Source organism: Lacerta agilis, chromosome 7 (assembly GCF_009819535.1).
Source record: "Lacerta agilis isolate rLacAgi1 chromosome 7, rLacAgi1.pri, whole genome shotgun sequence".
Taxonomy (NCBI): Eukaryota; Metazoa; Chordata; class Lepidosauria; order Squamata; family Lacertidae; genus Lacerta; species Lacerta agilis.
In genome coordinates, this window is record NC_046318.1 from 46,676,789 (window position 1) to 46,700,558 (window position 23,770).

The 23,770-nt window shown below is 44.2% G+C and overlaps 1 protein-coding gene across 34 annotated transcripts in view; it reads left to right on the top strand.

Moving 5' to 3' along the window:
- The window catches only part of DTNA (dystrobrevin alpha), a 208,643-nt gene that overhangs the window by 23,742 nt on the left and 161,131 nt on the right, over window positions 1–23,770 (top strand). For 2 of the 34 annotated variants that reach the window (XM_033155150.1, XM_033155146.1), the window contains exon 1: window positions 21,743–21,945. The exons of 30 other annotated variants lie outside the window; for them this stretch is intronic. Coding sequence is in view for 1 of the 4 variants with exons in the window: in XM_033155146.1 (XP_033011037.1) it covers window positions 21,929–21,945 (17 nt within the window). In the remaining 3 variants the exon portion in view is untranslated. Of the gene's footprint in view, window positions 1–21,436; window positions 21,569–21,742; window positions 21,946–22,034; window positions 22,247–23,770 lie in introns of those variants that run through there. 2 more of the 34 variants (XM_033155148.1, XM_033155152.1) reach the window with 2 other exon arrangements.

Genomic DNA, 23,770 nt, shown 5'->3' on the forward strand with positions numbered 1-23,770 from the left:
AAACAGAAAATCGCTGTGCAGAGTTTTCAGTACCTCTTTGTTTGAAATAGAAAGGCAACAAAAATGGGTAGGAGGGAGATAAATCTATACCTCCTTTGTATATACTGTTTATGCCCTGGTATTGGGCCCTTGAAGAAACCACATTGAAACGTCTATTTACAGCTGCAGATAAGATACAAATAACAACTTTGGCAGTGTTGGTGTACATAGTGGTAAAAGAGTGGTGTTCTGGGAAAATGTGGCAAAAAAGGATTCTTACTTAGAAATAATTATTAATAATTCTTAATGTAGACAGGCTTAAATAACTCTCTTGGAAAGATCTGTATACTACTGATAGCACAATAAAGGAGTCAACATGCCAGATTTTATCTGCCACAGCAGGGTTGGGAATCCTATAGCTCTCCAGATGTTGCTGGACTCCAAGTTACACCTTGCACCATCCCTGATGCTGGCTGGGGTTGATGGTCACAGGTTCACCTGGGGCAGTTCCAAGGCAGTTGGCTCCACTCCTTTCCTCACACTACTTGAACTCTTCCTCTTCTCTCCCAAACCCTCCCCTCTTGCTCATATTATACTTTTTTTGCTGCTGTTAGTACAGTGGCAACACTGGCGGTCTCCTTTGTTTTGAGGAAAGGGCATCAGATCAATATATTCTGGGCAATCTGGCCCCAGAGAGTATCTGCAGTGACTGGAATGCCTCACTCTGAGCAAGGGATGGGGCAGATGCTCTGCAGAGCCCCAGTCAGAAATCCTGCCAGGCAGCGGGGTGGCGAGAGTAGCATTGGCTGAGTCAGCAGTAAAGCATTTGTGCTAATTCGACACTCTTTATCAGAGGCGTAGCATGGGGGACTACTGGGGCGATTGGCCCGGGTGCAAACATTTCTAGGGGTGAACTTCTGCAGTTTCCGCCCCATGCTTCCTGTCCTGCCTGCTCACCTCACCTGAGTAGCACACCAAGCAGCAGCTGGGAGAGGATGGACTCTTGTATCCCTTGGCTGCACAGCATCCCCCAGCCCCAGGAGGTATGCATGCATGTCCCACCATTGCTCCATAGCTCTGTCTGGCAGCAGCTGCAGTGCCACATGGAGGCGCTGGTTAGGTAGCACAATACTAGTCTTAGGGGGCAAAATATTTTCCTTGCCCTGGGCTCTGGCAACCCACAGTACCACTCTGTCCCCTGTCCCCTGTTGTCTGAGTCAATTGATTCATTTCACCTCGTGAAAGGACCAGCACTGGATTGCGCACCCCAGTGTAGTTGTACAGTAGTTGAGTGAACTACAGGTACCACGTAGGCATGTGTTTTGGCTCCAAACCAGTAGGAGAACACTTCAGTCTCCCAGGACATTCTATACAAGATCTCAAAGTAGCTGTCTTATTACAAAAGAATTTCAGAAATAGACTGGAAAGAGAAGTTGCTGAATTGCAACTTATTAGCAAACTTAAAACTGTGGAGAGACCTGGTCTGAATACAGACATTGGATTCTTATCTCATTATACATGATAAAGCTATTTTTAGCCATCTGGTGACCTCTGTTTCAGTGTATCTGAAGAAGTGTGCATGCACACGAAACCTCATACCAAGAACAAACTTAGTTGGTCTCCAAGGTGCTCCTGGAAGGAATTTTTTTTATTTTGGATCATGTTTGCTCATGAGAGTTGTGAGGAATTAAAGAAACTTTTTTTGCATCCGGATTCATTTCAGCTGAATGTGTCTGTTTCTTGCAATGCTCTTGCCCTGTTGGCTGCAGGAAAACTATAGTTATGGCCTTGTAAAGCTTCTTTAGCTTAGCACTGCAGCTTTGTAACTATATTAGCTACCAGTTTTTCTGAACAGGTGGAGATGCTTTTGCTCTGTTGCTACTCTTGTACTGGATGATGTCATTGCATGACCTTGAATTAAGAAGCGATTTCTAAGTCAAGAGGAGAGTCCTCCAGAAAGGCTGATCCCAGATGCCAGACACTAATGAGATAATTTGGTAACATTACTTGTAGAGGTCTGCAATTAATTCTTTGGTGGCTTCACTGACTTTCTAAAGATCCTGTCTAGCACTGCTAATCCTGTCAGTACTGTAGTCTTTTCTTCCATGGGAGTTTAGCTCAATAACCTAATTAGGCACTTCACCACAAAACCAGGGTGCAGCTCTCCCTTCCAGCTGCCAGACTTGCAGGCCATGGCCACTGAAAAGCCCCCCAAATTGGATAATCCTGGGCAGGGAGGGGGAATGACTGAGCCAGCCTGAGGTTTATTGGATCCCGAGACAACTGCATTGCCATACATGATGGCATCAGGATTTTTAAAAGTGCAACATTTTATTACATGTTATCCGTATCATACATTTCACTAGAATCTCTTTAAGACTACAATATATGAAGTTATAGTAAGAGGAAATGCTAATGTAGTATTCTCTCTGTGACTGACAATGCTGCACTTTGTTTTATTGAAAGGGCATTCTGCATTTGATTTAGGATTTTGTGGTTTCACTTAATGATGCAGGCTACATATGCCTTTAAATCTAAGGCTGTGCATCTGACATTTTTGCTACTTGTCACTGCCATTGGATAGTTTACGCATTGGAGTTGAAACAGGTGGTAGTATAGGTCTGCATGTCACACCAGATGAAATCACACAAACATTCTGTCTCAGTGATGGATTCGTCTGATTTGCTCCAAATAGAACTGACTTTGATCCTGCACTGTGTAATGTCTTAAATGTAAAAAAGTAAATGTAGCCTTGATATCATTTATCTGTTGTGTGTGTGTGATCCTTTTTTGTTGTTTTTCACTGCCCATGCAAAAATTAGTTTTGTGTCTAATAAAAATTTTGCAGTGATTTTTAATTTGCTGGTACTATGATATTTTCTAATGAAGAACTCCTGATACCCTGTAAAATGAAGATTAATCAATTTGTTGAACAAACCATATTTGTTTTTCAAAGATAAGGACATGCTTTGGGGAAAAGGCACAGAAAAGAGCTAATCTCAGAGAATTTACATTCTGGTAAGGAGGATAAAGGGGATGCGAGTGGCGCTGTGGGTTAAATCACAGAGCCTTGGGCTTGCCAATCAGAAGGTCGGTTGTTTGAATCCCCGCGATGGGGTGCGCTCCCATTGCTCAGTCCCAGCTCCTGCCAACCTAGCAGTTCGAAAGCACGTCTGTGATGGCCTGGGAGTCAGACTCTGATGCTGAACCTGAGGGATCCCAGCCTGCACAGGATTCCCCTCCTCCAGAACCAGCTGAGCCGGGGCCAGGGCTTGAGCCTGAAGGATCCCCACCTGTGCTGGATCCCCAGGTGCAGGCATCAGCAGAGTCTGCTCTGGCTCCTGATGGGAGGGAGGACCCATTGCCTGCAGGTGCTCCACTCCCAGCCTCTTCAGAGGAAGCTGAGGCAGCCCCTGGGTCCAGTAATCCACCAGCCTCTCCAGAGCTACAGAGGCTCAGGGCAGAGAGGCGAAGGGAGTTAAGTGCCTACAGGAGGAGTGCTCGCTTCCAGGCCCGGAGGAGAGGCGAGTCTCCGGAGGATCGGGGCCGCCCTAAGCATAGGGCCAGATAAAAGCCAGCCAGACCCAGCCCAAGTTGCGTGAGCAACTTAGTTGCAAGCGTGTGCTCAACCTGCCACCTTGTGCCTGAACCTGCCTTGCTCCCCGCCGGACTGACCTCCTTTGGACCCCTAGACCCAGGACTGGACTTGGACCTTGCTTCACTGTTCTGCCAAGGGGCAGGGTTCTCCTTTCTTTGAATCTGGATCCAATAAAACACACAGATGGAAGAAGAACACAAAAAAAAGTATGCTTTAATTTTCTAGATACAATCAGACAAACGTAGCGTACCTGACCAACGCCCAAACACAAATCTCCTCCTCTTCTGCCGCCCGGGGCTTCAAGAGAGCAGCGGGAGAGATCCCTCACACCAGAAACCCCACAGCACCCAAGACCTAGTCTGTGGCGAAGCCCCCAATCTGTCCCCTCCATTCCCTTGCTTATATAGCTGACTTAAGTTTGATTGTTTTCACCTGGCTATCAGGCACCATTCCCGAATGGTCAGGGAATCAGGCACCTGAGTGTGGCTTGGCCAAGGTCATTGGCAGCTGAAGGTGTTCTCGACTAATTGCATCCTCCTCACAAGCAACCTTACTTTGCTAATTAGAGGAGGAAAAGGGAATAGGACATGTAACCTGACTCCTCGTGATTACAAAGATCTTCCGCGAGTTTCCACTACACTCCACCCCTTAACATATCCTATTTCCTTTTCATCCTCGGTGTCATTTGATTGAGTATAGCCCACATAGGTTGCACCTTTGCATACAGCTGCTTAATTTTAACAAACAAAAAACAAGTGAAGATCATGGAAATACATATAATCACCAAAACAATGATAACCGGATGCAAGGCCAGGTTCAAAATATTGGTCATGGTGGGACTCCATCCGGAGAATATGTCCCACCAATGATGCACAGTGAGATCCCCAACATCTCGCATCACCCGCACTAACTCTGCTCCCTCATGTTTAACTTTTAACATCATTCCTCTAATCAAATTTACAAAGAAAAAACTATACTCATGACTATCTATATGATCCCCCCTCAATCTGTCCTCTGGAATCTTTATCTCGCCAACTCCCCTGCGTTATCCGTTGTATTCCATGTGATGGACCATGACAGCGTAAAATTATCATACGTCCATGGGATGGAGAAGTACAGTCGTTTGCCAGACATCATCCATGTCCCCTGTCCAGTCACATTCATACATCTGCCATGGATGCCGGGGAGCCATCGCCTTTGAGACAGAGCTGGTTGTTCACACAGCAGCAGCGTAGTCGTGTTCAACTCAGGAGGATTCGATTGATCATAGATGTGCGCACAGAGGCAGACTATTACCCACCACCACCAATTCATGGTGTCCTAGAAGCATATAATAAGAAAATTATTATGGCGTATTACAAAGAAATAGGAGAGTCATTATTCTCGCCGCTTCAGCTTGGCTGCATCTAAACATATGGGTGCAGTAGCATTTGCCAAAAGCACCCAGTAGGTGGCCCCAGGTCCCTTACTAACAATCTCTCCAGGTCTGTTTGGCTGATCGGGGTATACCACCCATACCTTCTGTCCAGAGGTGAGAGTGGTATCTGTAGATCCAAACTCTCCTCTCCTCCTGACAGTAGATGGAGGTGGACCTGGTGCTTCCTGAATATCGGGTACACTGATACGCTCGCAAATGAGTTGCGCTATTCGTTGTCCTGTTAGCAGAGATGCATCTTGAGTGCTGACATTATGGAGGAGCACCTTTATTTCTCCTTGGTAGTCGGCGTCCACCACCCCTCCTAAAACCTGCAAGCCTTTTAAAGCTAGGCTGGATCGAGGTGCGATGCGCCCATAGGTTCCATGGGGAACGGTGACCCCAATCCCCAAGGGTACTAGTACCTGCCCTCCGGCTGGTACCACCACATCCTTAGGGGTTATGAGGTCAGCCCCAGCACTATCGGGCGTCGCTCTGAGGGGTGGCTGGCCATAAGGTTGGAGTTTCCAGACCTTTAGGTACTCCACTGGTGCTGGCGCTGGCAAACTTATCATTCGTTGCAATGGTGTTTGGCCAGCGCATAGTGGACGGCTATTTAGTTCAAATTCCGCCTGATCTAGAACTTTACCCCACCCCTTCAGGGTATGGGTGGGGGTCAACTGTTTAAGCTTTTGCTTTAGTAACCCATTTAGCCGTTCTACCAACCCAGAAGCCTGTGGGTGGTGAGGAATATGATATATCCACTGGATATTCCATTCATTTGCCCAATCTTTTACCTCTCCCCCTGCAAAATGACTCCCATTGTCACTCTGTACCTGAAGGGGCGCTCCATACCTCCGTATTAACATCTCCAACCCCTTTATGGTGTTCTGCTGGTTCGCTCGTGCGCAGGGGTAAGCCAAAAGATACCCTGAAAAGGTGTCTACCATGGTTAATGCATACTGCCAACGTCCACATTTGGGTAAGGGTCCTATATAATCAATCTGCCATATTTGCCCAGGACCACTTCCCCGATGTAATTTTCCCATGGGTGTCTTAGACAGAGGCATCTGTCTCACCTGGGAGCACACTTGACAATTAGCAACCACTGTGGCAGCGGCACTCACTGAACATGGAATGCCTCTCTTGATGGCCCATTCTTTGGTGGCTTTGGCCCCCAGATGCCCTGCCTTGACATGCGCCCAGCGTGCTAATACCAATAACTCTTCGTCTTCGTCTTCTGGAGTAGCTGTCCGTACTCTTGCTAACCGATCAGCAGCCTGATTGTACAGGGCAACAGGTGTCCCTGTTGTATGTCCATCTACATGTCCAATGTGCATTTGTACTTTTGAGAGCATTTGATCCAGTTTTATCCAGAGGTCCTGCCCCCACAATGGTCGGTTGTGGATGCAAAAGCCATCCTGTTTCCACTTTGGAAACCATACAGTCAGCCCTTTAAACACAGCCCAAGAATCAGTATAGATATATACAACATCCCCTCCTTGCTCAATTGCATGTTCCATGACCATTAATACAGCCATTAACTCAGCATATTGGCTGGACTTCCCTTTTCCTCCTCTGGTCAGAGTAATTTGTTTTCGAGGATTTAAAGCGGCGGCACGCCAGACTCGCTCATTTCCCTGGTAACGGGCGGAGCCATCGGTGAACCAGACTTCGTCATGAGTAACCTGCTCATACGGGGGAGCTTCCTGTGCTGGGGGATCTTTAAGTTCTAAGCTAGGAATTTCTTGGATTTCTTCCCCTGTAGGAGTCACAGCCAACACTTGCTCCTGCAGTGCGCTCACCCCATGAGAACCAGGTCTAGCTCTTTCTGCAATATACCACTTCCACTTTATAAGGGAAGATTGTTGAGCTCTCCCTACCCTGGGACTGGTAGAATCATCATTCACCCAAGCCATGATAGGAATGGCTGGTCGTAATACAACAGGGTCGGATCCAGTTAGCCTAGCAGTTTCAACCAAGGCCCAATAGCATGCTAAAAGCTGCTTTTCAAAAGGGGTGTACTGAACCGTGGGCAATTTACGAGACCAAAATCCTAGGGGGACGCGCTTCCCCTGCAGGCTTTTCTGCCACAAGCTCCAGACTGCAACTTCCTTATTTGCAGAGACTTGTAACTCAAATGGTTGCCCTTTAAGGTAAGGACCTAAAGGCATAGCAGCTGCCACGGCCGCTTTGGCATCAGACAGAGCTTTCTCCTGCAGCTCCCCCCATTCAAACTGAGCCTTCTTTCGTGTCACGTTATACACGGGTCTTAGTATCTGGGCTAGATGTGGTATATGCTGTCTCCAGTACCCCATCAGTCCTACCAGCCGCTGGGCTTCGGTTTTGGACGTAGGAGCCTGGAGGGTAGCGATTACATTCAGAACTTTTTCAGGGATATGCCTCACTGGTCCAGCCCACACCACCCCTAGGAATTGTACCTGCTGAGCAGGGCCCTGAATTTTCTTGGGGTTGATCTCCCACCCTCGGGACCGCATATGGTCAATCACTGTTATTAACCCTTGCTGCACATCTTCTTCCGTGGGTCCCGACATAAAGACATCATCAATGTAGTGGGCTAAAAACAGGGCTAGGCTCAGTGTAATCTGCTGCAGGTCCCTAGCCACTAGCCCATGACATAAGGTGGGACTATGCAGATACCCTTGCGGTAAGACTTGGAAAGTATACTGTCTTCCCTCCCATGTAAAAGCAAACTGATCTTGCGATTCTGCATCAATTGGGATAGAGAAGAAGGCATTTGCTAAGTCAATTACCGCATGCCACACCCCGGCGTTCTTCTCAATATGTTCTAACAAAGTTACCATATCAGGTACAGCTACGGCCAGGGGCGGGGCATGTTTGTTCAGTTGACGATAATCTACCGTCATCCTCCATGTACCGTCAGGCTTTTTCACTGGCCACACGGGGGCGTTAAAGGGAGATGCAGCCGGCCTTAATATCCCCACCTCAAGGAGCCCTTGGATTGTACGAGATATTTCTTCATGGCCACCTGGAAGCCGATATTGTTTAACATTTACAGGCTTGGCAGGTGGTGGTATCTTGAGTGGGGTCCACTTGGCCCTACCTACTGTGATTGCTCTGACCCCAAAAACGTATCTTCCTAGCGGGGTATAAAACTCCCGACCTTGCAACAGGTCTATCCCAATGATGTACTCTGGTACATGGGATATGTAGACTCTTGCCCAAAAGGGGAGCGAATCCCCCAAAGCCACACGCAGTCTTACTCGGGTGGTGAGTTCTTCCCCATCCCCATACGCGTTAATATATACAATCTCTCCCTTATGTTTTGCTGGATTACCATATATCAGAGTGACCTCAGCTCCAGTATCCATGAGAGCTAACACTCGCTGCACATTTGCTTTGGACCAATGAATGGTTAAGGGAATGTGTGGGCGCGGGTCCCCAGGGATAGCCGTCTTTATTGGCCTCACCGCTGGAGCCCTGCCACACCCCTATCCAGTAGGTTGGGGTATTTCCCACCTATGTTCTGACAAAGAGGGGTACAGTGACTCCGGGGGTGGGGCAGTCGGCGTAACCGTGCCCCTGACCCGGGGGCCAGTCCCCTCCTTTTTAATTTTCCCTGCACATTTTTGCTTCCACAAGTTGTACATTTCTGCAGTGGGAATGCCATCTATATCTTCCTTGCGAACCCCTGCTTCCAATAATTCCAAAAACATCTGCTTCCTCGTCACCTTAGGGGTGGAGGATGTTTTATCTGTCCTGGTGAAGGACTTCTTATCAGTCCCTGACTTTCCCTTCTCCTGTGCTATTCGGGCGCGGGGTTTAGCGACATTTTCTCTCTCTGCCTCCCCTAATTGTCCTATCAAGAGAGCAACTTCACCAACAGGTCTCCCTTGGGCGGGGCCCAGCAGCGCTAACAATGGGCCACGCATATGTGAAGGTGCGCCCTTTAACAGCCGCGCCCTCATGCCGGCAGTGAGACGCTGACTCTCTGGTCCCTGGAACCCTTGCTGATAGATCCCAGCCTGCAAAGCCATGCCACGCAGCTGTTCTATGGCTTCCTCAATGGTTTGCCAGGGGCCTGGCTGTTCTTCCCAATCCATTGGGGCGGGGTATCTGGCGTATACAGCCTCTACACACCACTGAAATAGGGAACCTGTTGCACCCAAATTAGGCATGCGCAAAAACTGATTAACCAATGTATCACGAGATAGGGTCCCCAATTTTACCAACTCCTCCCCCGTCAAGTAAAGACTGGTAGTTCCCTGGTCCCACAACCTAACCAGCCATTGGCTCAACCCCTCCCCGGGTTTTTGCCTGTTTGTCTTTGCCATTTCCGCCAACTCCTGCTGAGTGTAATCCCGTACTATCCGGGTGGCCTGGGCCGCTTGTGGGTTACCTGGCGGTCCCTTACTCTTGTTGGTCACTAGAGGACGTGCCTCAGCAACCCATTCCTCTTCATTCCCCTCATCTTCTCCCTCTGTCCATTCTGACTCCTCATCACTAGAATCCCAAATGTCCCCACTCCATGTCTTGGGGTCCCATTCCCGGGAAGCAATGAGGGCTCTAACCTTCCGAGGGTTAGGGATACACTTCTTTCTTACCCGCTTTGGGTGTTTCATTTTAGCGAAGCGAATAGCCATAGTGGCAGCCCGCTCCTTAGCCAGTTCTTCCCTCCCCCGAGCGCTTTCTAGCACCTCCTTAAGAATTGCCTGCTGGTCCTTTAAAGCAGCGATGTCCTCTAATTGCTGCTGTACCTTCCTCTGAGAGGCTTCTAATTGCTCCCAAACACTCCGGAGCGCAGTGAGTAGGACCCATCCAAGCCCCCCCACTGTCTTCTGCCCCGCACCTTTCTCTATCCCCATTAGCTGCAAACACTTAGACACAGCCATAGGGGTAGCACCTCCAAACCCAGCCATCTCAGCATCCCATGACACTGGTGGGGTCAACTGGTTCAAAATTTGAGCCACTGGTGCCCAAGCACTAGTGCTGGGCCAACCAGGGATATGGCTCTGGCCATCCTCCTGCCTAGGGCTTTTCTTCTTCCACCAGGGCATTGTCTCCAGATCCTGCTCACAGCGCCAAATGTTCTGCCAAGGGGCAGGGTTCTCCTTTCTTTGAATCTGGATCCAATAAAACACACAGATGGAAGAAGAACACAAAAAAAGTATGCTTTAATTTTCTAGATACAATCAGACAAACGTAGCGTACCTGACCAACGCCCAAACACAAATCTCCTCCTCTTCTGCCGCCCGGGGCTTCAAGAGAGCAGCGGGAGAGATCCCTCACACCAGAAACCCCACAGCACCCAAGACCTAGTCTGTGGCGAAGCCCCCAATCTGTCCCCTCCATTCCCTTGCTTATATAGCTGACTTAAGTTTGATTGTTTTCACCTGGCTATCAGGCACCATTCCCGAATGGTCAGGGAATCAGGCACCTGAGTGTGGCTTGGCCAAGGTCATTGGCAGCTGAAGGTGTTCTCGACTAATTGCATCCTCCTCACAAGCAACCTTACTTTGCTAATTAGAGGAGGAAAAGGGAATAGGACATGTAACCTGACTCCTCGTGATTACAAAGATCTTCCGCGAGTTTCCACTACATTCACGGACAAACCCTTGGGGTCAGCACAACGTCAAAGTGCAAGTAGATAAATAGATACCACTCCAGCAGGAAGGTAAATGGCGTTTCCGTGTGCTGTTTTGGTTTGCCAGAAGCGACTTAGTCATGCTGGCCATATGACCCGGAAGCTGTACGCCGGCTCCCTTGGCTAGTAACGTGAGATGAGCACCACAGACCCAGAGTCAAACACGACTGGACCTAATAGTCAGGGGTCCCTTTACCTTTATCTTTAAGGAGGATAAATGAGATGAGGATAAATATTGTGCCTATGCATAAAGAAATTCAACAACAGTTGTTAGAAAAGTATGTAGCAGAGTTGAGTGCATCTTGTCTTCCATAAGTCACACCTTCAGCTCAATGCTTAATTAACAAGATCTCTCTTCCTTTGAAAAAGGCATGTGCTTTTCTAAAATATATATGGTCATTTATCCTGATGATTATATATGAACTCACCTTAACCTTGAATTCTGGTTAGACAAAATGTAAAATTGAATGTGAAGGCGGTTAGAGGTTGGGATGATGGTTGTCGGCTAAGTCTTTCCTTCATTTTTCTTGTTGCATTATCAAGGTGTTGGGTACACACGACTCTCTTATGGGCCTGGTCCTACCATTAGGCAGAGTGAGGTGACTTCCTCAGACAGATGGTTTTGGGTAACGCAAAAGTGTAGCAAACAGATGTAATGGCTGCTGTGCCCCTTTATTTGGGTGGAATGGGCCACATTTCCTTCTGTCTCAAGCAGCAAAATGCTCTCTTCCTAGATAATGAGCATCACAAGGGGCAGTAGCGGTTGGTGAGGTGGAGCAAGACCACTTAGCTAACCTCCTATCATTACCATTGCTGTGGCATACTGGGAGGGGCAAAGTTAGTGATGAGGCTGGTGTGGTACAAACATCAGCAGAGCTGGTGTAGCACTGCAGTCAGTGCATTTCAAATGTTCCAGCCTCGTCATCACCTTGCCCTCCCAGTACGCCACAGGGATGGCAGCAGTGGGAGGTCAGGTAAGGAACCCTTCCACAATCACTACTGAAGAAGGGGAAGTACATTTCTTCTCCAGGAGAGAAATTCAGCACATATTCATCAAAGTACCACATGCATTTTTATTTTATTCTATTTGAGTGTTCCATAGGGAAACAAAGCCGTCACATATGGACTGATCAATCCATTTCTTTGGGGCTGCGGAAGCAATTTCTCTATAACAGCAGTTGTAGATGTTTTTACAGCTTTGGTTGTGGAACTTGCCTCAGAATCCAAAGCTCTTAAAAAGAAAAAGCTGCCTCTTTTATTTTGTTGTTTTTAAATAACCTGACTGGAAGTGCGAGCAATTTGGAGGCTTACAGAGATGGCCATTTCTATCTGTGGGGAAACCACACCTTGAATAAATCTGTCCCAGCTGCCTTTTAATTTCATCACTCCAAGGTATGTGGTGTTCAGTCACAAAACCCTGGGGCAAAGGAGCAAGGCTTTAGTAAAAACAGCAGCCGTACATAATAGTTTACATTACAGTGCCTCAGTGTCTTGGACTTAAAAAACAAAGCCCCCCCCCAGCAATTATACCTTTCATTTTGGGACTGATTTAAGACACACAAGAAAATTCCGTAAGTCGTGTCTGTGGTGGTTTGGGCTATTTTCATGGCAGCAGAGTGCCAGAAATCTCTAAATCTAGATCTGTCCTTGGGGTTAATGAGGTATATAGGTGTGGCTTTTACAAATAACTGTTTAATTGCATTCATAGTTAAGCCTCTTGAGGGGTGGGAGAAACCCCAACCAAATATATGCATATAGCTAGAATAACTCTGTATGCATTTAATTGAAATTGTTGAACAATGAAAGAGGCTTGTGGCTGCAATCCTATTTTCATTTTCCTTGGAGCAAGCGCCACTGAACACAGTGGGACCTGTTTCTTAGTAAACATGCATAGGATTTTAATGTGGTGCTTTCAGAAGCATTTAATGTTCTGGGCAGACGTACAACTTTCAGTAGGGTTAAGGGTAACAGGTGAGCCTCAGCTTTTTTTCGTCTCCCTCAAAATGTCACAAGGCAAAGACATCTCTGCGCCTGTTCCCATCAGAACACAGGAAGCTCTGTTCTACAATATCAGGTCATTGGTCCATTTAGCTCAGTACCGTCTACACAACAAGGGGGATTATTAACATGTGGCCCTCCAGATATTGATGAACTACAAGTCCCATCAGCCTCAGCCAGCATAGCAAGTAGCCAGGGATATTGAAATTTGTAGTTCAACAACAGCTGTTCTCTCATGGCCAGAAGTGGCTCTTCAGAGTTTCAGGAGATGTCTTTTCCAGTCCTACCTCAAGATGCTAGAGACTGAAAATGGGACTTTTCTACATGGAAGTTGTGTGTTCTACCACTGAGCTGTAGCCCTTCTCCTTCTGCCACTGCTGTCCCTTTTCCTGGGGCATTTTTGGCTAATCACATATCACAGGTTAATATTTCTCTATTTCTATACTGCAAAGAGACACAGGACCACACAGAATGTGTCAATAGAACATCTGAAAATATATTTATAGAACAAATGCACCAAAACTGTATCAGGAGGCAGCTTGAGTTAAATTTGTCCAGAATGCTGAAGTTTTCTTGAAACATGAAAAACCAAACTGTAGGATTATTGCTTGGTACACAAAGATCAAGTGTTGTGACAAACTCATGCCTTTTTATATATAATGTGTCTGTTGGTCATATTGTTAATATAAGCATACTCTGAGATTATGGTATGTTAGAGACACACACACACACACACACACACAACCAAAGTTATTACAAAACTGGTTTTATCAAATAAGAAACAAACCCAAGATTGTACTGCTGTCTCCCTTTTACATATAAAGTCTGTAAAGAGAAAAAACATGCTATTAGCTGGGGGTAGTTAATGGAGTTTATTTTTTTAACCCTTCAGTAATTCTGTGGTATGTTTATCAACAGCACGTTAAAGATTACCACAGATAATGTCATCTTTTATAAGCCATTGTTTCCCTTTTTGCTTGCAGCAGGATTTTCAATTCTCTTTTTAAACCAGAGCGGCATTACTGTGAATCATGGGTTTTGTTCCTTCTGAAGTCTGCAGTGAACCACGGAATGTGAAGTATTTACTGACTACATTATATAACTTGTCAGTCTCTTGCTGTAAGCAACTGTGCTTGGATGGCTTCATGGGCATGAGGGGAAAAAAACCCAGGCAGCTCAAAGCAGCTAATCATAACATCCCCCTTTCTCTTAAAATGAGATCATTATCTTTAATAAGCTGCCTGTTGTAGAAAGAGAGAGCAAAGATTTCTAAACAAAGGGAAAAGATTTTCTTTTGCATTGCCTGCATGCAATTGCCATGTTGTTAACTTCCACATTCAGCACCAACATGACAGCAAAAGACAGACACATCATTAGATATAAAAATGCTAGTGCAGCATGCTTAGATGTTATCCTCTTTCATTTGGTTCTTTAGTTCTTATGACTCATGTTATGTATTGAAGTTCTCACCCTAAGCCACTAGGGGTGTTGTGTATATTGTTTCACTCTGCCCACTGTGGCTGCAGTTCTCACTCAGGTCCACAACATGCAAATGAAGGATTGAGAGTGCCGTTCACGGATTGGGTAGCTAGAGAGAGTTGTTACTGTTGCATGTTACTGAGTACTTTATAAGCAGGCTGGGTGAGCCCTTCAGTCCAGTTCTGTTCCAGCCTGAGAAAAAAGAGAGCTGCTTGAAAATCACTGTGTCGTCTGCTATGTCCACCCACTACTTAATAACTCAGTTGTTCTAGACTAAATAGCAGCTAAGACTAGTTTCCTCATACTTAGGTCTGGTGCAGGGGTCAGCAACCTTCGGCTCTCCAGATGTTTCGGACTACAATTCCCATCATCCCTGACCACTGGTCCTGTTAGCTAGGGATCATGGGAGTTGTAGGCCAAAACATCTGGAGAGCCGAAGGTTGCCTATGCCTGGTCTGGTGGAATATATAAAACAAACAGGAGGAGGGAGAAATCTATTTCCCACCTCCCCAATTGCTCATTTCTTCAACCCTGACTTAAAATACGTGCCTAGACACCACTAATTTCAAGAATTAGATGTAGTATGGGACCCCAATTCAGAATTCAGTCAAAGGATCATGCCATTCAAGGGGGTAAATCGAATCCAATGCATATAAATTGTGCTTAACCCAATAAACAGCCCTGCATCAAGAGAGAGCATGCAAGATGTTAGAAAGGATAGAGGAGAGAACCCACCACAGTTCATGTAGAATGGCCATGTGTCTTATTTTAAGGAGGAAAATCCACTGTTTGAAGGATTGCCCAATTCAGGTTTGGCTTAGAAATAAAGAAGGGAGATCAGGGGCCATGAAGTTGCTCCTCAGCAGTTAGCACCTAACCAGGTCACCTGGTTAGTCTTCCCAACTATGATGAGCTGTCTTGTATTTCAAATTACAATAGAGTATTTCCCCCCCAAAAAAATTTTTTGCATCTGTCTGCATAAATTAACATATGCAAATTTTATGCAGTTGCTGTTTTGTCTGTTCTCCTTCTGGGTGATGCAATTCTTTTTTTCAGCAATGTGTAAATTGCCATTCATTCGGACATACTTGTCTGTCTAAATTGAGTCCCCATGAATCACATTGCTCTATCTCCAAAAAACTTTGTGCCTGTAAGCTTGTTCACATGTTAAGATGAACACAGGTACAAGCTGCCTTTACATATCTGCAAGTGTGTGAAAGAATGTGTGCTTTTTATTTATTCAACTCGGCTATTGTGAAGATCAGCCATTAGTTGGAATGCTGTGTGTTCCATACTATTCCATCCTTGTTAATTTGTGGGTGCATGTTCCTTCCCTACAGAGATCTACTATTCTATGAGACCTTGAGAAAATTAGCAAAACCCCTGTCTTGTTTTTCAGTCCCTTGGGGCTGTTTGGCTCACTTAAAAGTAGAATGTTGTGATTTCTTTTTTCTTTTTTAATTACACTATAAACTGCTTTTTCCTCTGAGGAGCTCAGAGTGGCTGACATATGATTTCCAAATGGTCTTCCATCTATTGTAGCATGCAAGACCCACAGTTGAACTCTGTCATGTGCTTTCAGACTGTTCACTGAGCTTTACTCATTTTTGTGTGTGTGGTTTCAAGGTTATTGGTTTTAATGACTATATTATGCTATAATTTATGGCGTGATTTTGTTTTGCAAGCTTCCATAACAGTAGGCTGAAAAACAAGCTACACAACCAGGAATAAATAAACAAATTAATGTAGCCCTGCAAAGTGCTTATTCCTTATTCCTTATTTATGGTGGTTGGAGATTTTCGTTTTTTTAATTCATTGAAAATTACATTTTTGAAGTTCTGTTTGAATGCAGTAATCACTGAAGGCAATGTTGGTTAAATCTCTTCTGGAAATTATTATTATTCCTAGATGCTGCATAATAAGACAGGTCCCCTGTGAAAGTTTGATGTCTATGAAGATAGAAAGAAAAAAAAAGAAAAATGGAGGGACAGAGAGAAAGGGAAGGTTTTGTTATCATCTACTTGTGGCCTTTAACAATTGCATATCATGGCAAGCCCATCCAGCGAATGGAACACAAATAAATTGTGGCAGTTTCTAAATTACAAGTTTAGTATGTATGAGACTTCAAGGGGAAATAGTTGTGGATATACTTTGTTGTTGTTGTTTTGCATCAAGCCGTATCTCACACAATCGTTTATGGAGAAGTGCAAGTTTTACACATTTGCAGAAATGAGAAACGACACATGAGAGAATAGTTATTAGTTCAGAAGAGAAGTGTTTCCTTCCCCGCCAATATACAAATCTTGAAATCGTTAGGTAGCTTCTCTTCAGGCCTTGTTAAGAGAAATGACTTTTGCCAGAAGAGCCAGAATCTCTGTTGAATAACAAGGACTCTGTGAAGAAGTAGAATTAGCAACAAATTGGTGACATTTATTAGTTACTTATAAAGTATGGTCCCTCTCCATTATAGATTCAGTTGCAAAATATTGAGCTGTTTTCCTTGTTAGTATGAAGTACTATGTGTATGTTGGTGTTTTTAGTGGCCAGGCACTTAATCCCTTAGCGCTGATGTTCAAAATGTTTCAAAGCCTTTTCTGTACAGCTGAGCAGTAAGAAATGCCATTAGCCTTGTCTGCAGCCAAGCTGGTTCAGAACACAATTTGTTCCTGTGTACATGCGTAGCTGACCCGTGTACGTAGTATTGCTTTAGTTTCAAACGTTGTTAACAACAACTGTCGACAAAGGCTTTATTTTGTAGCACTGGCAAGACTTGAACCTCCATATAATACAAATGTTTTGCCATGCTATCCTGTATAAATTGGCGTGACTGTAAATTGATATTTTTCCAGGCTTCATTTGAAATGGCTCAATAATTCATATGCTTTACTTTCTGTCTTGGTGCTTGTTCCTCACCCACTTACTGAAATGTGTGCAGTAAGAAAATCCATATTTGAATGTGCATTTGATCTTTGCAAAATTAAAACTGCAAGATGGATATTTAGAAAGGGGAAATTAGAGAGTTGAGTTGGCCTTAGAACAATTGTTAGTATGGCAACATACTTCTTGGCTGTGTGCACATTCCCACTCACTCTGTGTCCAGCACATTTGAACCACTAGTGTACACACATTGGCCACAATCCATATGTATCTTGTCACTTCTTATGAAATGCTGCATTTTGATGGATTTTCCCCCCAAATAGCTTCGAAGCAAATGGAGAAAAAGAACAACCAAGCTGCATTTTAAGACATTTAATATGTACAGAACCATACATACTCTGATCCTACACATGTTTGCTTCAGAAGTAAGTTCCACGGTGTTCAGTAGGTTCTACTCCAAAGCATGTATAGATTGCAGCCTAAGCCTCTGTGACACAGACAGGAATGATCAAGTGATCAGCTGACTTTAAGGATTAAATGACCCCATCAGCTGACCTGTAGTGATCTCAAGTGGGTAGGCTTTGAATGAAGGGCCTGGGTGCAGCTAGGTAATTTTAGATTCCGGACAGTGATTTTAGGCTCCTCCACTTTAGTCATGTATTTCTTCAAGCACACATTTAACATTTTTATCCTTGTCATTCAACTGCTTTTTTTTAACTGCTGATAGACTCTAACAGTTAGAGGGGAAAATGAGCAGCCTGATAATGTGTGTGTGTGTGTGTGTGAGAGAGAGAGAGAGAGAGAGAGTGTGTGTGTGTGTGTGTGTGTTGCAGATAACATTAAGCCAAATTATGGTTTTGTGCAAAACTTCAGTCTTCTGGGAAAGTTCTACCCTGGTGGGGTGATTTTGGCAGTGACCAGTGGGTGGAAAAGACCCTGATGTTGGGAAAGATGGAGGGCACAAGGAGAAGGGGACGGCAGAGGATGAGATGGTTGGACAGTGTTCTCGAAGCTACTAACATGAGTTTGGCCAAACTGCGAGAGGCAGTGAAGGATAGGCGTGCCTGGCGTGCTCTGGTCCATGGGGTCACGAAGAGTCGGACACGACTGAACGACTGAACAACAACAAGTGGGTAGCAGTTTAGCCAGCCCTGCTCTCACACACCCGCTCGTTTCAAGATTGAATTCCCTGCCAGAACTAGATATGGAAGAGCAGGGGTCAGCAAACCTTTGCAGCAGGGGGCTGGTCCACTGTCCCTCAGACCTTGTGGGGCGCCAGGCTATTTTTTTTGGGGGGGGGGGATGAACGAATTCCTATGCTTCACAAATAACCCAGAGATGCATTTTAAATAAAAGGACACGTTCTACTCATGTAAAAACACGCCGATTGTCCACGGGCCGGATTGAGAAGGTGATTGGGCCAGATCCGGCCCATGGGCCTTAGTTTGCCTACCCATGTGGAAGAGGATCAACAACATTGATAATTAGATCCGGTCTCCTATTTTGCCTCTTTCTTCCTCTATTGATCTGACAGCATTATGAAACCTCCCTGGATAATGCTTGTCTGTGATCCCATTCTGCATTGTTATTTAATCAGTGGTTCTAGGTTTAAGATGGACTTGGCCATTAACTAATATTAGATCTGGCAGGCATATCAGATTTCAGCTACTTCTTTCCTGGAAAACCTTGGCATCCTTCCCTGATGTTTCTGCTCCAGTCTGTTTTCTAAAACTCGTTAATATATTTTTAAATTCTAGGAGAAAACCAGATAACTGTAAAACGTAAGCTCTTTCAGCTGCGTGAGTTGCCCAAAGGTGAATTCTGTGTTCTTTTGGTAAATGGCTTTAGATGGCTTCAAGAAGAAACAGACAAATTCATGATGGATAGATCTACAAATGGGTATATTAATTATTAAATAAAAATAAAAATCAGCACTGCAACATGCATTCCATTTAATTAGTTAGATAAGTTAATTAAAAACCTTTCTGATTTATTAAAATGGAGCCCAAATTAATCACCTAATTGTTCAGGGTGGTAAAACAAAAATGGGATTCAATAGGGTCTCTCCAAGCTATGTGAATGGGCATTAAAATGGTAACTGTGATTCAGTAGGACAAGCAAATGTAAAGTGGTGCACATTGGGACAAAGAATCCTATATATTCTTTGTATAATTCACATATGCACTAAATGGGTCTGAACTAGTGGTTACTGACCAGAAAAGTGAGATTGAGGTTGTTAGTAGATAGCTCAATGAAAATGTCGACTCAATATGCAGCTGCTTTGTAAAAGGCAAATTCCATGTTAGGAATCATTAAGACAGTGATTGAAAATAAAACTGCCAATTCATAATGCCAGTATACTATTTGTTGTTGTTGTTCAGTCGTTCAGTCGTGTCCGACTCTTCGTGACCCCATGGACCAGAGCACGCCAGGCACCCCTATCTTTCACTGCCTCCCTCAGTTTGGCCGAACTCATGCTAGTCGCTTCGGGAACACTGTCCAACCATCTCATCCTCTGTCGTCCCCTTCTCCTTGTGCCTTCCATCTTTCCCAACATCAGGGTCTTTTCTAGGGAGTCTTCTCTTCTCATGAGGTGGCCAAAGTACAGGAGCCTCAACTTCAGGATCTGTCCTTCCAGTGAGCACTCAGGACTGATTTCTTTAAGGATGGATAGGTTTGATCTTTTTGCAGTCCATGGGACTCTCAAGAGTCTCCTCCAGCACCATAATTCAAAAGCATCAATTCTTTGGCGATCAGCCTTCTTTATGGTCCAGCTCTCACTTCCCTACATTACTACTGGGAAAACCGTAGCTTTAACTATACGGACCTTTGTCGGCAAGGTGATGTCTCTGCTCTACACATGGACATCAGCAGATGGGCAGCATCAAAATCAGATTTCAGCCAAAGATGGAGAAGCTCTATACAGTCAGCAAAAACAAGACCTGGAGCTGACTGTGGCGCAGACCATAAGCTTCTTATAGCAAAATTCCAGCTTAAACTGAAGAAAGCAGGAAAAACCACTGGGCCAGTAAGATACAATCTAAATCAAATCCCTTATGAATACACAGTGGAAGTGAGGAACAGGTTTAAGGATTTAGATTTGGTGGACAGAGTGCCTGAAGACCTATGGATGGAGGCTCGTAACATTATACAGGAGGCAGCAACGAAAACCATCCCAATGAAAAGGAAATACAGATCTATAGTTTATCACAAATTACCAAAGGATAAGACTAACAGTGGCTACAAGCCACAACAGCTATATTCTCCCTCCACTGTCAGAGGCGGCATGTCTCTGAATATCAATTGCTGTGAATCACCGGTGAGGAGAGTGCTGTTGCGCTCTTTTTCAAAATCTTTGAGGCTCTTACTTTGTCGAATGTGCTTCTGCTAGATGCCTCTTAAATTCAATGCATGTCAAGTGCTTCCTTGTACGTTCAGAAGAGCCTGCATGAGTTGAGGCATCCGCTGGGATCCAAAGAAATGCACAACTACTTCTGTGTGTCCAAGGAAACTTTGAGCATGTGTTTCTTGAACACTAGATCTCCATGGCACATCGCCATCAGAAGCACTTTGCCTCTGAATACAAGTTGCTTGGGAAGTACAAGTGGGGAGAGAGTTGCTGCTTGTGGGCTTCCCATAGGCATCTGCTTGCCTGCTGTGAGAGCAGGATGCTGTGGACCAGATGAACCTTTGGTCTGATTTACCAGTGCTCTTTTACATTCTTAATAATAAAGTGGGTTTAAAAAAATAAACTCTTAACTATTTTAATACAAGTGCCTATGAAAACCGCAGGTACTGTTTTAGAAGAGCCGTTTCCTGCTTTTTCACACAGACAAATTTAATGTCACTTCTCAATTTTAATGCCTGCTGTCACGTGTACACGCATTTTAAAAAAATCAAATAAAACAGCAAAACTTTTTAATTCAGCTTTGAAATCTGTATAAATTTGCAGGTGGCCGTTAACTACTTAATTTAAATGGTTGCCATTAATCAGCTCAATTTTCTATAACTGGATGGCAGCACTGCTAAAATGTTAGCAATATAATTCTGATTACCTATGTTGGTTAGAAAATTACAGGGAAGCCCTGCTTCCGAGCCTCTCACAGTGACATCTGGTTGGCACTTCTGGAAGTAGAATACTGAATTAGATAGATCTTAGTTTAATTTCACAAAGCAGTTTTTAACTTTGTTAAGACTGTGATCCCAAGCATGCCACATCAGAAATTTGTTTCATTGAAAAATATTGAACATGGAAATAAAGATGTTTGGGATCAGGATGTAAACATGATCTTGCCAGTGTAGTTGTGGAACATGATGGATGTTATTCTTTTAATATTCAATGATGTAAATCTACAAAATTATGCATGTTGTTCAGAGGCAGAATAACTCCTGTGCCCTCTTGCTGCAGGCTCTGAGGAATGTCACTTGCAGAACATTCCTTTCCTGGGCAGCCAAGTTTGGAAGCTAGTTTATTCCTGGCTGCAAAACTGTGCGGGTGTCTGAATGGGGAGACATGATAGCAAGAGAACTTTGATTTCCATCTCTGCCCACAGAGCAAGGATCAATGAAAGCCTCTCCTTTCATCTTGCAGAGACAGGTAAAAAAAAAGAAGAAGCAGCTGTGTGGGGCTCTCCAAAGGAGAGAAATGAGGGGGGAGGAGTGACAAGAAGTGGGGGAGAGGAGAGAAAGGGAGTATATCTGAGTGCTTGTGATTGGTAAGCTTTGCAAAAGCATCTGCCAGCAGGACTTCAGTGGAATGTGAAACCAAATCATTTACAAGTTAAAGATAGACGCAGAGTACACAGCATCTTGGATAGGGGTTTAAATTCAGTCTCTCACAATTCCTTGCTCTGGAGCTTTTCTTCTTGCCTCCTCTGGGACTTTGTTTGTATTTCCTCCAGACAATAAAAGGACTTTTAGTGTACTGGAATTGTTAGGGAGGGTGGGTGAGAAGATCATGGTTCATACTGCTGGGTAAGTAGCAAGCTTGATTGGAGCTCCTTCTTGCTTTTAACTATACATGCTCACTTTCCTCTGATCTAAATGTTATACGCAGGCATGCTTATAGGTAACGCTGCTTGTTTGCCCTTTATGAGTGGCTTGGAATGCATGCCTCGGTGAGCTGGCATTATACAACTTTACTTGCTGTGGCATGTTTCAGATCTCTTCTTATTTCAAGATCCTGACACAACGGTTTAAAAGTGGTGTTTCATTCCTGCTAGATTTATTTTTTCCCTAACCAATATGCTGGATCTGTTTCACTTGCAAAATTCAAGTGAGTAGTGGAAAGAAATTCTGCAGCAACAAACCTAAAGTCAAGTGGGTTTTTTTTTCTTTATTTAAATGTTTTATTGTTATTAGCAGGCCATCATAGTTGCAGCCTAGTGCTTCCATTCTGGCCTTGGCTCTTTCTCTATGTCACTCTGCAATGTGTAATTATGAACAGAAAACAGATTTTTAGTTCTGTGAAACTTGCTTGGTTTTTAGGCTCCCCATATGTTCTCTTACTTAGCAATGGACTTTTGTCATGGGCTGCTTTGTTCTGTGCTTTATAAGTTTACTTCCCACTGCCCAGTAACAGTGATCCAAGACAGGATTGTTAAGATATAAGTAGGTACAAAATGACCTCTTGATTAATAAGTGCTTTATTATCGAATGTGTTTGCATCATTTTCTGATCCTCATTTGAACTGTAATCCTATGCTCAGTTTGCTATGCATTTAAAGCAATGAGACTCTTGCATGAAACTAATGGCAGGATTATATCTTCTGCTCTGGGGAAAGGGATTTTATGGGAATATTTAAGAGATTCCTTTTAATGTAAGTATGAAGGGGTTTGGGCGTACCTGCTTCTCTGCCAAAAAAAGAATTTTATTGTGAGGATTTAATACAGGCTGTGGGTTTCTTTATTACAATTTGTAAAATGTCAGGTCTTCTGTTTAGTAATTTACAGCTTGCATTTTTTACTATGGTGTAAAATATATTTCCTGCTTTCCGCTTGTGCTGTTGACTTTCTGAAATTCTTTCTGTAAAAAAAAAACTTTTTTGGGGTAGCTGACTGTAGAGAGAGACCAATTTTATTATTCCTGATATTCTAGTTTATATTTTGAAGAGTTGTTTTTAGTGCCACAAGGGAATCTTTGCCTTGAAAACATAAAGAGCAAAACTGGCTGCATTCCGTTTCCTGCTTTTGACGGAAAAGCTGCTGCACCTGACAATTTGCCCTTTTTCCTTGTTAACTAATTCCATTTGTCACAGTGCTCGACAGTATTCTTTGCAGGGGGCTTGGGTGGGTGGGGGGCTTTATAAACAAAAAAATAAAGTTGAAGCGCGAAGTCTGTATGCCATTTCCTAGCGAATGCAATGGAAAAGAAGCAGAAATTATGTACCATGCATTTTGTATTAATGTATTTTGTATTAATGTATAACTTCTTCTTATGCTAAAAATGGTGGAGAAGAATTTGGGGATTATAACTAGTTGAGTGAGTTCTTAACTCTTAAGTCCTGTGTTACTGCTAATCTCTCATGTTTCATGTAGTGCCAGCAGTGTATTTCGATACTGGAAATTCCAGTGACAGTATCTGTTTACGTGTTAGTGTCCCTGTGTGTATAGCATTGTACCCTAGCTTCAGAGGCCACAAAGCAGGCTGCAAACAATTTGAACCAGGGAGATCGCTAGGCCATTTTATGAGTGGGGTGGGTCCAGTTTTCTTAGGACTGGGCAGTTCTAGCATCTGTATGTTGCAGGAGGGTCAGACTCTGTACACATTACCATTTGCTCTCACTCCAGTGCACTCCTCT